At 36.6% G+C, this 16,699-nt stretch overlaps 5 protein-coding genes across 5 annotated transcripts; all 5 read left to right on the top strand.

The window, feature by feature from the left end:
* Positions 1-1,979: 1,979 nt before the first annotated feature.
* LOC130642266 (uncharacterized) lies at positions 1,980-4,291 on the top strand. The gene is made up of 6 exons (XM_057449356.1): positions 1,980-2,136; positions 2,190-2,824; positions 2,868-3,694; positions 3,799-4,026; positions 4,137-4,194; positions 4,238-4,291. The coding sequence occupies exons 1-6, from the start codon at positions 1,980-1,982 to the stop codon at positions 4,289-4,291; spliced, it is 1,959 nt and encodes a 652-aa protein (XP_057305339.1).
* Positions 4,292-7,015: 2,724 nt separating this feature from the next.
* LOC130642267 (uncharacterized) lies at positions 7,016-8,731 on the top strand. The gene is made up of 2 exons (XM_057449357.1): positions 7,016-7,053; positions 7,570-8,731. Exons 1-2 carry the CDS (start codon positions 7,016-7,018, stop codon positions 8,729-8,731), a joined length of 1,200 nt encoding a protein of 399 aa, XP_057305340.1.
* A 450-nt stretch (positions 8,732-9,181) lies between these two features.
* Positions 9,182-10,318, top strand: LOC130641550 (tigger transposable element-derived protein 2-like). The gene has a single exon (XM_057448390.1). It carries the CDS (start codon positions 9,938-9,940, stop codon positions 10,316-10,318), a length of 381 nt encoding a protein of 126 aa, XP_057304373.1. The 5' UTR covers positions 9,182-9,937.
* Positions 10,319-10,926: 608 nt separating this feature from the next.
* Positions 10,927-11,559, top strand: LOC130642268 (tigger transposable element-derived protein 6-like). The gene has a single exon (XM_057449358.1). The coding sequence runs from the start codon at positions 10,927-10,929 to the stop codon at positions 11,557-11,559; it is 633 nt and encodes a 210-aa protein (XP_057305341.1).
* A 31-nt stretch (positions 11,560-11,590) lies between these two features.
* On the top strand, positions 11,591-12,175 carry LOC130642269 (uncharacterized). The gene has a single exon (XM_057449359.1). The coding sequence runs from the start codon at positions 11,591-11,593 to the stop codon at positions 12,173-12,175; it is 585 nt and encodes a 194-aa protein (XP_057305342.1).
* The last annotated feature ends 4,524 nt before the right edge of the window (positions 12,176-16,699 follow it).

The following is a 16,699-nucleotide window of genomic DNA, read 5'->3' on the forward strand; positions in this document are numbered from 1 at the left end:
CCATTTATTACATTTATTTCTAGCCGGGTTTTATTCAGAGGTCCCAGGTTCCAACTTTTACTAAGATGTTTGTAAAAATCATTGACTTTTGATTTTAGTTTATCTCTCATGAGTTTACCAAGTGCACCTTCCTGCTGTTGTTCTCCTGACGTTGAGGGCCCCGGTGTTCCAGGGAGTTTTGTTTGCGTAGTATCTTCATGTGTATCATCTTCATGTTTTTCATCCTCCCCAATATCATCTTCGTTTGTAAATAATGGGTCATCCATTTATTTAAAATTCCTATATTAAATAAATGAGTGCATTTGGAAACAAACTCAACCTTACGCAGAGACGAAGCAGCTCTTCGGTATCAAGGGCAGACGGCAGCGTGTTTAGATCAGTAATATACCTTCTACAATCAATCAAAATGAAGACTTGTACGTGGATATTCCCAACATGGGGCAGAACGATGTCATATTTCCTGGAAGTCTCAAGCTCTTATTTGACATGGTGCTGACGGGGAGCAATACGAAACGTACCATTGTCAGTAACATCGGCAAAAGCCTGGTGCGGGACTTACGCATCACTTTGAATGGCAATAAGGTACAGAACATATCTGATTTTAACACCTTCACAGTCTACAGGGACTTATGGCTACCCAAATTTAACAGGGACAACAACCTAATTTTGGAGGGGATCAACCCCAATGATGGTACCATCAGGGCCTTGCAGGTCAAGGCTACTAAATATGTCGGGACGGATGAAGAGAAGGCCATCGCTGCGGCTTATGGTAACTTTCTGTATCCCGTTGGGAAAGATGTTTGAGTTGACGAGAGACCTACCGTTTTACCAGGCAGGGCTCTATGAAGGCTACAGTTTGTCCTACATTTTGCGCCATATGGTGACGTGATCAAAGATGCAGGGACAGCCAAATATAAAATTACCAACATCAAGCTAGAATTCGACAAGATCACTCACGAGGGTCTCGCGAGTGTTATGATGTCAAGGTATGCAAGACTAGCGTTGCCCTACGAAAGGATACTCCGTAGTAAGGTGGTCACCATGAAAAAGGCTGATACCAGCTACAACCTCCAAATCGATACCCCTGCAAAGAGTTTGAAAGGCGTCTTACTACTCTTTGTAGACCCTTCAAAAGTGAAGGCTTATTCCGGCGTCAACGAGGTGTTCTATAACCCAAAAATTGAGAAGATAAACGTCACAGTGGAAGGGGGGAACCCAACGAATTGTATAGTCATGCCATGCTTCCTAAGGACCACCTCGAACAAGTCGTCAATTTATTCGGCAGCCACGATTCTAACGTCACGATTGGGCAATTCTTCAATGAGCGATACGCCCTATTCATCGATTTCCGGGCGTCTCCTGATCATACCCTACATAGTGGTACCCCTTTACAACGTCTGAGTGATGAGATTACGTTGCACATGACCAAGAAAGCCGACGGCACCGGGGATTTCAGGTGCTATGTGTACCTTTTGCAGGATGCGCAGTTGAATATCCTAGACGGTAGATTCCACAGCGTGGAGTACTGAAATAAATGGCAACCTTGGCAATCATGGCAGGATGTGGCCACAAAACGATATCAATCAAGGTCCAGTAGACCATGAAATGTGTGTTCATGTGTTTGGAGCAGCAGCATCCCCTAGTTGCAGTAATTATGCCCTTAAACGAACTGCAACCGACTTTATAGATCTATTTGGAATTGCAGCAGCTGAAATACTAAGAAAGAACTTCTATGTAGATGATTTATTAAAGTCTGTGAGGGAAAGAAAAGTGGCGATTGAATTAATAAAGCAGGTAGTGAATATGTGTCAAGCAAGAGGATTTAACCTTGTGAAATTTGTATGTAATGATTTCAACGTTTTAGAAAGTCTTCCAGACGACAAGAAGAAGATTTCATCTTCACCACTCGATATTAACACTTGTAGTGACCCAACTATGGAAAGAGCTCTTTTCGTGAAAAGCCCATGACACGCAGAGGGATGTTATCGATGCTAAGTTCAATATATGATCCATTAGAATTTATTGGACCGTTCATTCTTCGAGGTAGAAGAATAATCCAACATCTGTGTTGTGACAACTTTGGTTGGGATGACAGAGTACCAGTAGACGTTGTGGAGAATTGGCATAAGTGGATAAGTAATGTTAGAAAGTTAGAAAATGTCAAATAAATCGATGTTTTCATCCAAAAGATTTTGGAGAAATAGTTGAGTCTGAACTACATCATCTTTCTGATGCATATAGTAGTGGTTATGGTCAGGTGTCTTATTTGAGGATAAAAAATAAAAGAGGGAGGATACATTGTGCCTTTGTATCTGGAAAATCAAGAGTGGCCCCAAAGAAGTTTATATCAATACCACGTTTGGAGTTAACCGCTGCTGTTTTGTCGATCAAGATGTCCAAGGTCATAAGGAAAGAATTAACATATCACATAAATAATGAATTCTTCTGGACGGATAGTCAAGTCGTTCTGAGTTACATTTGTAATTCAGAAAAGAGATTTAAAATTTTTGTGGCAAATCGGATTCAAATCATTAAGGATAACTCAGATGTTAATCAATGGCATTACATAAACACTAAGGACAATCCAGCTGATTATGCTTCTCGAGGAATAAAGGCTGATCAAGACAAGGCAGAAATATGGTTTAATGGTCCAAGCTTTCTTTGGCAGCCGAGACATGTTTGGAAACAACCTGATGTTGCTGCAGAAATATCGGAAGATGATCCGGAAGTTAAGAAGTCTGTGCATGTTAACATGATTACTATCCAGAATGACGTGTTGTCAAGAATTGAAAACCGCTTATCAAGCTGGGAGAAAGCAAAAAGAGTATGTTTTTAAATACATCTTTATATTACGATATCGTATTGAGCAAAGAAGACAAGAACAATCATTGTTAAAAGTTGATCATCCACATCTTAAACATCTTAGTGTCGACATGATGGAACATGCAGCATCTAAAATTATCAGTCTACTGCAAGAAAAATATTTTGCATCAGAAATCGATTCTCTGGGAAGGAAATCAAATTTAATCTCATCCAGCACCATATATCAATTAAACCCATTTCTTGATTCTCATGGAATATTACGTGTTGGTGGAAGGCTAAGAAACGCAAATTTTGACGAAAACGTAATCCATCCTATCCTGCTGCCAAAAAATTCGAAGATAACAGAATTAATTGTTCGTTGGTGTCATGAAAAGGTAGCTCACAGTGGAAGAGGAATGACCTTAAATGAACTTTGTGGAAATGGAAGAGGTAAGGTTGGGAATCAGTTAATGGGCAATTTACCAAAAGAGAGATTACAATCAGAGCCGCCATTTACGTATTGTGGAGTTGATATGTTTGGTCCCTTTGTAATCAAGGTTAGGAGGAATGAATTAAAAAGGTATGGAGCAATGTTTACATGTCTTAGTAGTCGTGCTATCCATATTGAAATAACATCATCAATGGACACAGATTCATTTATACTCGCATTAAGACGTGTTATTGCCAGAAGAGGAAACATTAGAACCATGATTTCTGATAATGGATCAAATTTTGTTGGAGCTCAGTCAGAACTACGCAAAGCATTTGAAGAAATGGATCAAAAGCATGTCCAAGAATTTTTATCTAACCAAGGTAGAGAGTGGATAATTTGGAAGAAAATTCTCCAGCAGCTAGCCATATGGAGGGAGTATGGGAACGACAAATACGTTCAGTAAGATCCATATTGACCACACTTTTAAAGACTCACGCAGGTTCTCTCAATGAAGAATCACTAATTACCTTGATGACTTAGGCTGAAGCAATTGTTAATTCCAGACCTTTGACTGTTGAAACACTAAATGATGTCAACAGTATGCAACCATTATCCCCAAGTCAACTTCCTACAATGAAGAGCAAGGTGATAATGCCACCCCCTGGATCATTCTCACAACCTGATCTATATAGTCCCAAACAGTGGAGAAGAGTCCAATACTTGGCGAACGAACAGAAAAAGGTGATATTGGAGCGTCCAATTCACAATCTCGTTTTGTTGGTTGAAATTGCGTAAGATTCCCCGACGAAGGAGCCTTGTTGTGTTAGTTTCAAGATGTTCCCATCTTGAGGGGAGCCAGATGAAACAGTCTTTGTTTTGTTTATGTTTTTTATGTGTAAAGTTATGTGGAAAGTTCATGTATCTGTTTTGATGTTTATGAGTGTACTGAGTCTCTATGTGTATAACGGTTTGTGATTCATTTTATATAGTTGTGTTCCTTAGGGACTGTTATGCATTGGGGCATGCTTATTGACATTACCTTTGTTCTTTACATAATGGTAATGGCCTTAGGTATGTCACAAGGGAATATATATATATATATATATATTATTTTTATGTTTTGTTTTCAAGAAAAAAACTACATTAATTTTGCTACTTAAAGTTTCATGCTTCTTAGCAATCTTCAGGCAAATGATACAAATTATACAAGTTGGTACTAACTAAAGTATAAACCTTTTAATTACGTGATAAAACGTAATAAAACAAATAAATACATTGTTCGTTACAGTTCATTTCAGCCATTTCAAAGTAAATTTGTTGCGATGGCGACATTTGTTGATAAGTTCTGTTCTTTAATTTAACAGTCCCTTCGGTTCAGCTCGTACAATTGCTATTTTTTCTGTTAGGCACAAGTCACACGTGCGCGCTCCTGTCTTATACGGCATTGCACGTTTTTCAATACTCCATAAGATTTCAAAGTCTGTTCCGTCGTCTTTTAATCTCCAAATTAATTTCGACAATTCGGTTTCGTTTCTGTATTTCTCGTGTCGAAAGGACTTTTTGTGGTTGTTAAACCTTTCTTTAAATTCGCCTTCGCATAATCCGTAGTAAAATTCCTTCTTGTCTACGTATTTGACTTCCGCTTTGTAGATGATGCATGCAGCTAAACAGTCACCATTCAGTGGACACTGGGACTTTTCCCGGCAATTGCAAGGTCGTTGTTTTTGCCTTTCTTCAGAAGTGAGAACTTTTTTATTATGTCCCTTTATGATGTTTCGGATGTTTGTGCTACATGAATAGCTCAACTTGAGGGTGTTTTTGTTGAAGATTTTATAATATTTGTGATCTTTACTGAAGTTTTTTCTAACAATCTTGAGAAATGATCGTCCAATGTCTGTTTTTACGTTTTTACTGAACGGCGGGTTGAACCAAATTATCTTCCTTTGGCGATTAGGGCGTTGTTTGGGTTTACTCGCGTATGCCATTGTGCTTTTAAATCCGCTGGCGGAGAGTGAAGCTTCGTATAAAGGCTTTGCGTCATCAAATGCTTTTCTGTTACATGATGTCGCAATTAATCTTTCATTGACCATCTTTGGAATGACTTTCAATACATTATTCGGGTGGTTTGAATTAATGTTAATGTATAGCGGATCGTTGTTGGGTTTCCTGTAGGGTTTGTAGGTTTTACTATTCACGTTAAATGATACATCCAAAAAGTCTGTTTCAATCAGGTTCGTTTCGATAGTTACTGACAATTTGTCTTCCTTAAACAAGGTTATGATGTCCTTTCGAATTTTGTTCATTCGTGGTCCATTGGCGTTTTGGATAATTGCAAGTCCATCGTCTCTGTATAGACCAACATGTTTGATATCGATAATATTGCTGATCTTTTTTAATATATATAGTCCAACTAACTCACAGATCTCCGCTCCATCGAATGAACCCATTGTTACATCGAAAAGAACGTTTCCTTTTTTAACCCAAGTCGATGATTTATCAAATAACAAGGACTTCCGACTGTGCCTTATTATATCGAGGACTTTGTTGTCGATTGGTACAGCAGATCTTGCGAAATTAATTGCTTTGTCGAGTAGTTCTTCAGAGATAGAAGGGTAAAACTCGACAATGTCGAATTTGATGAATTTTGACTTTGCATCAGTTGTTGTTTTTTTGAACCATTCAATTACAGTAGATGTATCTCGCCATTGGTTGACCTGCGTTGCTTTCTGAACTTTTTCTATGATGGTCTCCAAGTACTTTTTACTGACGATTCCCATGTCTGTTTTGGCTGGATTAATTAATCTGCACTTGACATTTTGGGGGAAGTTTGGTTTGTGGTCTTTGATTGTAATGTAGGCCTGTTTCTCTAAGTAGCATTGCATTTTGGCGTCCAAATCTAGCGATTTTGCGATTTTTTTGGCCTCTTTGTTGATGTTGGTTTTTAAAGAAGTACTACATTTTTCATACGATTTTGTGATATTTTCTGTAACGAGTTTGTTGTAATCATTTTTCGGAAGTTCGTATAGGTTATTAGTTTTATCGGCGAAAGCAAATACATTTTCGGAATTTTGGATGTTCTTAACGTCTGTTTTTAATTTGTTTAAGAACGAATTGTCAACATTGCGGAATTCGATTTTTCGGATGAGGTCGTAAAGGTCGTTTTCGAAGCTTGCAAGGTTCGGGTTAACAGTTGGGGTTGCAGTTGATTTAAAACCGAAAGATACGTGTTCGTGCTCGTCTTCTTTTATAAAAGCTCCTGTTTTTGTTGAGCACTCTGAACACTCTACACACCACTGTTTACAAGATTTTACATTATTGTTTTATGGTCATGGAAAGGAGAAATCTTGGTTACTCGCTAAAGAATATCCCGATACCACCGGAAAATACATACTTAAAATGTTTAATGGACAAAGTAGAAAGCCTTATCAAACGAATACGATGGAAGGCATATTTCTTCGATAAAAATAACGAAAAAGAAGACGAGCACGAACACGTATCTCTAATATATATATATATATATATATATATATATTTGCAAGGCTTCGTAAGGTCGAGAGGACTAGGTCCGAATGAATAAGCTACGTCACATCGTGCAGAAAGTCCGTAAGCTCAGCAGCACACCTTCTAAAAGTTTGTTTACTTCTTCTTGCTTACGTCTTGTAATAATGACGAAGATTATAATTTAGAAAACATGGAATTGAATAATTCTCTTCATGAAAAAGGCAAAGCTACAGCCACATGACTTTGAACTTCTTGTGTCTCACAAGGGAGAAATTAATAATGATGCAAAGTGACGAGGTGCCTTTTACTGACTCAAAGTAACGCTCTTAGCAAAATATTTTCTTTTTAAAGAAATAAAAAATATGTATAATCGCTTTTTTTAACATTCTTTTCGTCAAAAAACTTTATCATTTGCTTCAGTAAAAAAGCCAATTTATTTTTATTTCACAATTCAGAAATATTTTTCCTCCGCACGCGCTTTTTTGCATACAAATGCAAACAAATTTTATGTAACGTTGAAAATTTCGCCTTGATGGAGGACCATTCAAATGCGTGATCGAAAGATCGAATAATGTTCGGGTCGTGATAAGTTGGTAAAACGGGGGTATTAATATTGTATAAATAAAAATCATTCTTATGGTAGGTCAGAAATGCGTTGCAGATGCTACTGACTTATAAGTAGTTGTTTTGACAAAGCTGTTTTAGAAACTGCATTATCAGCATTACATGCAGCCTTAAACAGTTACAAAGATTGAAGAAAATGGATACATATACCCCCTGAAAATATTCGGCATGTCCTTCCATCAAAAAAGCTTCTTTTTTGAAAAACAAAGAATTCTTCGCTCCGGATTATCACGTGAGGCAGAAAATATATCAACAACAAATGAAAATATTGAAAATCTTGATGATATTGAAGATCTTAATTCACCTTTGGAACTGGAAAATATGCAATCACCAGAAAGTGAGAGTACTATTTCGCTGGCCTCCCCAATTTCTGTGTCAGAGAGGGAGGAATTATATAGAGAAATGGATAATCTTCGCGCTGAGAATAGAAAACTGAGAGCAAATCTTCCCGTTGATTTGAGTGTTGCTTCAATTCGAAGAAACCCGGGCAAGTGTTTGATGTTAACCGGGTTGCGTTTCGAAGTATTTCAAACATTACTCACATATTTATGTACCGAAAGTGAAAGAAAACCCACAAGATTGAAAGCTAAAGACCTGATCCTATTAACAATTATCAAATTGAAACACAATATGAGTTTTGATATGCTATGCTACATTGTTAATATTAGTCGTTCCACCGCTGTTGAATATTTTTGGACATGGGTAGATGTTATGTACAAGAAGCTCAGAGGAATGATAAGAATGTCAGACAGAGATAATATATTCAAAACAATCCCCAGTGTTTTCAAAGTAAAATTTCCAAGATTGACCTCTATAATTGATTGTTTCGAAATATTCGGCGAATCTCCAGCATCACTGTTAGCAAGAGCTCAACTGTACAGTCAGTACAAAAAACATTGTACTATCAAGGTGCTCATATCATGTACACCACTTGGTGCAATTAATTTTATTTCAAAATGTTATGGTGGGCGTGCATCAGACGTTCAAATCACACGAGAATCCGGCTTCCACTTGAGTAAATACCATATGCCTTCAGATCAGATCCTTGCAGACAGAGGTTTTACCTTGAGAGATGAATTTGCTGCCGGCAGTTCTTCTGAACTTATTGTACCATCTTTCACAAAGGGAAAAAAGCAATTGGCAGCTGAGGAGGATGAAAGCTCGAGAAAAATAGCTTCAGTAAGAATACATATTGAACGTGTTATTGGTTTGATGCGAAATCGTTACCTTATTTTGAAAGGGACATTACCACTGAGAATTATAAAAAATATAAAGGATGAGGCGCATTCATCAACACTGGCTAATTGTGATAAAATTGTGACAGTTTGTGCTGCACTCACTAACTTGGGTGAAAGTATAGTATATAAATAAGATCGAGATTGTATATATCTATATTGCTGAAATACTTTTTGTATATCACATACATACATCATAAATCTTCATCATATTTGCATTATGTGTCTTTTTTTCTCTTTTTCAATTTCCTACAGTCTATACAATACCATATTTTCCGAGTAGGCAATTTTTTCAATTTTAAACATGTGGGATGGAACCATTCATCACAGCTATCGCATGCAACCATTTCTCCTGTTGGATCATCAGTTTTACATATACAGTAAAGCTTTTTAGTGGTAGGAGTATTAACAGCAGGCGATTCAGCGGTGTCAATCTCGGTGTTTTCACTTTTTCGTGTCATCAATTCAATAAGGATAATGTTTTTCCAAAATGAATCACACGATGGAATGACATTTTTCTCAAATTCTTCATCTTTTGATATTCTTATTATTATAAATTCAGTTGGTGTCCAGACCATAAAGTCACACCACTTGACAGCTGTTGTAAATATTTCTAGTTGAACTTGGTAGTAATAAGTATGATTATTTTTCAAAGTATACCCATTGTTTACATCATATGTAATATAAAACTTTCCAGAATAAATTTCTTTTTTCAACGATTTCTCTTTCAAACTATATGGACACTTTACTTCCAACACACCGAAACCACAACAGTCACATGATGTTGGGGCATCAGGAGAGGATCCATACCATTCCAGTGGCTTTCACATGTTTGATTGTTTGAACCCAGCCATCATGGAAAAATTTGTAAGCCTCTAAAGCTTTGTAGTTTTCCATTGCTTCGGGTGTGAAAATTCCTACAAATGGAAAGTCAACATTACACTGGCTGTGTCATGGATGAGATAGAACAAGGGGGGGGGGGAGATCATTCAGGGTCATATGTATATACAGTCGACGCTCATTATCTCGAACCTCCGTTATCTCGAACTTTCTCTATCTCGAACTTTTTCTTCGGTCCCTTGAGTTCTGTAAGCAACAGTAGGCAAAAAAACGTTCGGTATCTCGAACCTCCGTTATCTCGAACTTTCACTATCTCGAACTTTTTTCTCAGTCCCTTGGACTGATTTACGCTCGTTATCTCGAACTCTTGAAGAGGAATTTTGAAAAAAGAAGACCTTGCACTGCTTGTTTTAAAGTCACAAAATGTTGCAATAAAAAGAAGACATTCCATTGTAAAACAGGTAGATTTTGCAATGTTTTTTTCGTGATTTCCTTTGTCAGAATGCCACCGAAAAAAAAGCTCGTTGTAAAAACTTTGGCAGAAAAATGCCAAGCATTAAAAGAATTGGAAAAAGGTATTCCAAATAAAGATATCGCTAAAAAGTACGGGGTGCCTAAAAACACAATATTAACTTGGCTAGCCAATAAGGAAAAACTTTTTTCTGCTCTCGAAAAATCTTCGAGCAAGAAAAGAAAGATCAGAGATGGTAAATTCTCAGAAATAGATTTTGTCGTGTTCAAATGGTTTGTTTCACAACGAAGCAAAAACATACCAATCGATGGGACAATACTAAAGAAGAAAGCTAAAAGCTATGCACAGGAGCTTGGAGTAGAAGATTTCAAAGCTTCAGACGGTTGGCTTGGTAAATGGAAAAAAAGGTAAGAATATTAAATCTCTTTTTTTCGAATTGGTTTTATTTTGATATTAAAATCTTAAAAAGACTAACATAAACTAAATATGTTTCTTGAGTATCTCGATGCACTTTTCCGTTCCAATAAATGTCAAATTGCATGGCACTTGCATGCCTTCACCATCTCCCAAATTAACTGGTTTTCCAGTCACAGTTACTTTGCACGAGCTTAATTCATCAGCTCTGAGGAAATAAAATATTGTTTTAGCAAATTTTCCAGATTTTCCAAGTGGTAAATGTCCAACTATCTTGTTTTCTTTCTTGACACACACAGCATATTTGTCAACGGGATTATTAGGCTCTCCTTCGCATTGTAAAGTCTCCCCATTTTTTGGAGTCCACAATGCTTTATAAACGTGGAACCCCTTAACATGTGAAGCCAATTCAAATTCTTTTATCATTACAACATTGATTAAATTTTGATCAATTATCATTTTTGCAAGATCCATCTTCTCTTTTTTCTCCTGGTTTGCTTTTCCTTGTTGCCATGCACAAGTAATAATGATAATGTTCACAGGGTGTTCACACAAGAATTTTTAAAAACATTCGAATTGAAATTCGAACATTCGTATTCGAAAAAATGCACGAACAGGTTAACAATAAATCTTTTATACAAGTCGGTATTTGTTTTATTTTCTATTTCAGGCACAATGTAACGTTCAAGACGGTCGTTGGTGAAAGCAATTCTGTTCAACCTGATATGATAGCATCTTGGTTTGAAACCACTTTACCAACATTATTAACTAACTACAAACTAGAAGATATTTACAATGCCGACGAATTCGGTCTCTTCTACCAATGCTTGCCAAATAAAACGTATCACTACAAATCCGAAAAATGCTCTGGGGGTAAAAATAGCAAAGTCCGAATTACCGGGCTTGCAGCTGCCAATGCTGTCGGAGATAAACTACCAATGTTTGTGATTGGTAAATCGAAGAAACCAAGGTGCTTCAAAAATGTAACATCCCTGCCCTGCAGGTACAGAGCGCAGAAGAAGAGTTGGATGGACAGCTCTCTTTTTGAAGAGTGGGTGCGAGAAATCAATGCAATGTTTCTAAAAGAAGGTCGAAAGATAGTCTTGATCATCGATAATTGTCCCGCTCACCCTGATGTTGGTGGACTGTCCAACATTAAATTGATTTTCTTACCTCCAAATACAACTTCTGTGTCACAGCCGATGGAGGTGGAACCAAGGTGTCATAAGATGTCTTAAGTCTCTTTATCGCCAAAAATTGGTCAACATGATGATTCAAAACCTAGAAAAAGGCAAAGATCTTCCAAAAGTTTCAATTCTGCGTGCTCTTCAAATACTTGTTTCGTCGTGGGACAAAGTGAAGAAAGAAACCATCGTAAATTGCTTCAAGAAATCAAAGATTTCCAAGAAAGCTCAACAGAATGCAACTGATGATATTGATGATCCATTTAAACAACTGGAGAAAGATCTCACACAACTGCGTGCCATTGACGATACCATTATTCCTGCTGATCTCTCGGCCCGTGATGTTGTCGATATTGACCAAGATTTGACCACAATCGAAAATCCCGTGACTGATGAAGAAATCCTTGAGTCGGTACGGCCAAGTACAGATGAGAATGACGAGGAGCATGATGAAAATGCCGATGTCATCGAGGTGTTTGATGAGCCAGTAAGCAAGCCAACAAAATCAGAAATAAACACTGCAGTGGAGACTTTACAAAATGCTTGTCTATTCACTGATGATGTAAATGACATGCAACGCCTCCTGCTTCGCTTTGAAGATTTGTTTCTTAAAAGTGAAATGAAAAACAAGAAGCAAACTAGTATTTTGAGCTTTTTCGATCAAAAATAATGTATGTAATTGTAATCAACAATAAGTATACATGTACGCAAAATGCTGTTTTCTTTATTATCCATTTCCCTTTCTTGACCAAACAGTTCCTTCAAGTACCCTTAATTCAGGTGAATTTTAATTTTAAAAGCTTGCCCACAGATACTTATGACCGAACTACTGACCCTTGCCCTTTTCTGAAAATTTCAAAAAATTTCGAAAAACTCGTTATCTCGAACTTTTTATGAAATACGCTCGTTATGTCGAACCTCCGCTATCTCGAACGCTCGCTATCTCGAACTTTTCTTTCGGTCCCTTGGGAGTACGAGATAACGAGCGTCGACTGTACTTACTTGGTGTTTTTATCAAGTAGTGATATAGGTGGTGATAGGTCAAACTTGGCCACTCAGTCGGATCGTCAATCCAATCGTCAGCAGGGAGCTTGTAAGGGCATTTTTCAAGGCCTAAAACGAAAACAGTAATTAGCCATGTCAGTTCAGTTTATTATGGTTGTTTGTGCCATGAAAACTTAAAAAAAATATTTACCAAGCGTTTGTAGTTTCTCTTGATAACGTTTGGCAGCTTCTGCAGGCAGTGAATCACTGTAATCATATGACATTTCTTTTCTTTTTGAAGTTTTATCTACTCTATAAACAAGAAACCCTAGTTACTGGCTTGAAAACTGAAGTAATGCCGTAATGTTTTCCCCTAATTCATAATGGTAGCGAAAAATCGCGCGAACCGTGACGTCACATCGGAGCGAAGAATAGAAACTTGAGCGCTACGAAAGATACATGTGTTACTAGAAAACTTTTTTGTTTGTGTTTTATTGGAAATTGGTTTAATGTTCTTTTATTTAATATAAAAATGTACAAAACGTTATTTAGTTGTGTTGTGTGGATATAAGTATAAATAATAAAATGAGAAGAAATGAGAAACTTTGATCGCGTTCACTAACTGAAATGGCATTTTTACAAAGTGGCAATATTTTAATATGGAAGTTTATTTCCTGGAGATCTCTTTTAAAAGAACTATCAGTGAAGTGCGCTAACCAAATATAAAACTTGATCGCTTGGTAGATCACCTGCACTACGTATTTTGTTTAGCCATTTTTGAGTTCTTTCTTTTTCACAGACGGGATTTTGTGAAAGCTTACTTTACGCTTCTCTAATTGATTGGTACATCGAAACGCAGAGCAACTAACCATTTCTTAAAGATTTAAACATAAATTACATACAAAAAGCGATTTAATGTAAGATATAGGTCTTAACATGAACGTTCTCTGCGGTCGCTTAAACTTTCTGCACGATGTGATGTCATTACTTATAATCGGGTCCAGTCCTAAATGAAATCGCGCCTGTCTGTTTTTTTATGAGAAAAAAATTGAGTATGCGAAGGCTTGTACAACAATTTTAAATAAGAAAAACAAGTAAAGTAAGTTTTTTTTTATTTCTTATGCTTTTCTGAGTCCCCTTTAAGTGCAAGTTTGAACAAATTTCTACTTTTTAACTTGATTTTTTTATGTTGTTAATATATTTTGCCTATGTGATGCGTGTGGATGGCAAAACTGAAAATCACATCATGTACCCCACAACTCATCTCATGTCCGCCAGATTAGATAGAATACCGTGTGGTCTTGGTATTCTATCTAATCCCGCAAACATGTGAATTTAAACATGTCTTGCCAATGAAATAAAAATTACAAGGAATTCAAATTTGTGTGTGCAGCGATTTTTAAGAATATAAAATCGCCGCATAAATATTTAGCCATGAAGAAATTATGCACGCAATGAAACAGTTTTTCCTATTTTTAGGTTCGGCATTCACAACCAACACTTGACATAGTATAAAAAAGAAGAAACTCGACAGAGTATAAAAGCTAGATATTTAGACAATCAGATATTTAGACAATCAGATATTCAGATTTATTTGGTTTTTTGGTTACTTATTGGTAAACTTACTGGTGAACTTACTGAAATTATTAAGCCCGCTGAAACTATGTGGTTATTAAATAATATGACAGAGGATTCTCTAGTTTTTAAAGGTTGTTTTTCTTGGTCACACGTCTCCACTGCTATTGTGAACCACGCGTATAGAAACTGCTGCTGTATGGTTCTTTTACTTTCCGGTGATGTTGAAACTAATCCTGTGCCTTCTGTTTTAAAGTCGGTACAGGGATCTTTTCATCAAAGGGATGTCAGGCTTGGAGCTTTTATTGGCACACAATGTTTGTGTAATTCCCTGTTTCCGATCATTTGGTTGGCTATTGAAAAGGTTTCATTTTGGGACTCAGGTGATCTTGATCATATCCTCTGCGAAAGAACACAGTTGTACACGAGCCTAGGTTACACAAACCAGTACTTAAGTGCAAGTGACCTCCCAAATAGTTTGACTGTTGAAAACGAGGTCATACAAATACAAAGTTTAGAAAATATTTCTCATATTGTTATAGATAATAGCACTACTTTACGTACATTTCATATTTCATCACATTGCGATAAAGGACAGGAATTTTGGGCATTATAAGCGGCGTTAGTTTTGCTATAAATTGAGGCCACCCACAAATTTATTTATTTGATCCTCATAGCCGAAATAGTTTTGGACAAATAACAGAATGTGGTATCAGTCCTTTTAAAATTTGATTCATTACAAGAAGTTGAAAACTACATACGCGAAATATAAGTGTCCCCTAGTCAAGGAAGGTGTCTTGAAACTCAATATTTTAAAATACTGACAACTGAACAGATAACTGATAACATTATGCTTTCCGTTCGTAGAAAGAGAAAACTGGATCTAAACAAAAAGTACCGTAAATCCGAAAGAGCTTTCACGCAGGACAGATCTATGTAGCATTGAGTCGAGTCACGAGCTTAGAGGGTTTATACTTAACGGGGACATTTTCCAGATCAGCTATTAAATCAGACACACGAGCAACCGAACAATACAATTATATGCGAGAACACTCAAAATTGACATCAAAAGATACTGGCGTAATTAGTGAAAATTCAATCATAGTAACTTTGCTTAATACAAGATTCTACAACAAACATAAAAATGATATTAAGTCCGATCGCGTTCTCATGGAAAGTGATTTATTATGCCTAACAGAAACTCAGATACCATTTAAGTCATACTGCGACACAAAACTAGATTACTTTACTTTAATTCCAAACAACAATGTGGATAGGTTTTCTAGTCTTTTAGTTGGTTATAATGAAACTATAGCATTGTCTGGATATTGTAAAAATTCCAGGTGCAATATTTTTTAAAATGACGAAGAAAAGGTTTCAAAAGAAGGCTGTTAGTTTTCTACTTCTATATCGTAAAAATTCACTTAATCGAGATGATTCATTATACCTTATTCAACATTTTTTGGGAGACGAAATCGCTGATGTTATACTCGGAGATTTTAATGTAAATGCATTTAGTGACAAAAACTATTTCCTTGATTTTCTCAATGAATGTAAACAGGTTGTAACCTCTCCAACTCATATATCCGGTTCACTTATTGACCACATCTATATCCATAAGAATGTTCTAAACACCTTTGAAATTGATACGCTCGTCAAAAATGTATATTTCAGTGATCATGACGCAGTCAGGCTTAGACTTTCTCTAACATGATGTTTACGGAATCTTTTAGAAGGGCTACGTCCAGTCAATTTCAGAACGACAGATATTTACGTTGGGTTTACTTTATTGTTTTCATTTTTAATTTTAAACTTGTTAAACTTTGATTGCATTGCAGATAACAGGCATGGCGCTTTTGTTCTCTGAGGATAGTCTCGCACTATATGCTTATTATCTACTAGTCGATAAGGCCCGTGGAAAAATCCACTTAGGCAGGATAACAGAGAAAAGCAACCATCATTTAAATTTTGCAGACATCAGCAGAGACCTGTGAAAACCCAAAAAAAAATTTTCAGAAATATGTATACCTGTTGACTTCATCGTATAGATCTTGAAGTGCTGATTAATAAAATGTATAGGATCATGTATCTTTGACAAAAGGTTGCAGAGATATCAAGGTTTAAAGGTTTTTTGATGACGTCATCAAACCGTCCATTCCGAAACGGATTCGGGGACCCAGGTTTGAAAAACTTACCCAAATTGGTCCCAGGTTGTCCCTAGTTACCCACGCGGTGAAAAAACATTGACGTCGCCACCTCGTTTCCAAGTTATTTGGCCTCAAAGTTTTAAGTGCATTGTAATGGCTTCACTAATCTTAATTAACTTTCCTTTTACGTCAATACTATTTTATCGGTAAAGTTTGGTAAATTACAGAACAATTTTATAGGCGATGTTTTATAGAATTTGTTAAAGAAAATTTTGAAGAATGTAATCCACTTTGCAAAAGTGACAGACAGACACACGGAATTAGCGTATTATTATAGAGATGCTGATGGCGGAAATCTTCAAACCATCGGGCTTCTTGTTTTAGAATCATCGATGCGATCGATTCGACCACCTTCGTTTGAGTGGAAACCCGCCTTTAGGCTACTTCAAAATTTTAGGTGTGGTCACACTAATTTAATGAAAGCAACG

The sequence above is a fragment of the Hydractinia symbiolongicarpus genome, chromosome 4 (assembly GCF_029227915.1).
Source record: "Hydractinia symbiolongicarpus strain clone_291-10 chromosome 4, HSymV2.1, whole genome shotgun sequence".
NCBI classification, from domain to species: domain Eukaryota; kingdom Metazoa; phylum Cnidaria; class Hydrozoa; order Anthoathecata; family Hydractiniidae; genus Hydractinia; species Hydractinia symbiolongicarpus.

Excerpts from the sequence above, each read along its gene's own strand:
- LOC130641550 (XM_057448390.1), top strand. The coding sequence starts at position 9,938 with ATGCCACCGAAAAAAAAGCTCGTTGTAAAAACTTTGGCAGAAAAATGC.
- LOC130642269 (XM_057449359.1), top strand. The coding sequence starts at position 11,591 with ATGATTCAAAACCTAGAAAAAGGCAAAGATCTTCCAAAAGTTTCAATT.
- LOC130642268 (XM_057449358.1), top strand. The coding sequence starts at position 10,927 with ATGCACGAACAGGTTAACAATAAATCTTTTATACAAGTCGGTATTTGT.
- LOC130642267 (XM_057449357.1), top strand. The coding sequence starts at position 7,016 with ATGATGCAAAGTGACGAGGTGCCTTTTACTGACTCAAA. Across the intron at positions 7,054-7,569 it reads GTGCCTTTTACTGACTCAAA|AATTCTTCGCTCCGGATTAT; the intron begins GTAACGCTCTTA and ends TGAAAAACAAAG.
- LOC130642266 (XM_057449356.1), top strand. The coding sequence starts at position 1,980 with ATGTTATCGATGCTAAGTTCAATATATGATCCATTAGAATTTATTGGA. Across the intron at positions 2,137-2,189 it reads GAATTGGCATAAGTGGATAA|ATTTTGGAGAAATAGTTGAG; the intron begins GTAATGTTAGAA and ends TTCATCCAAAAG. Across the intron at positions 4,027-4,136 it reads GTTTTGTTGGTTGAAATTGC|TTATGTGGAAAGTTCATGTA; the intron begins GTAAGATTCCCC and ends TTATGTGTAAAG.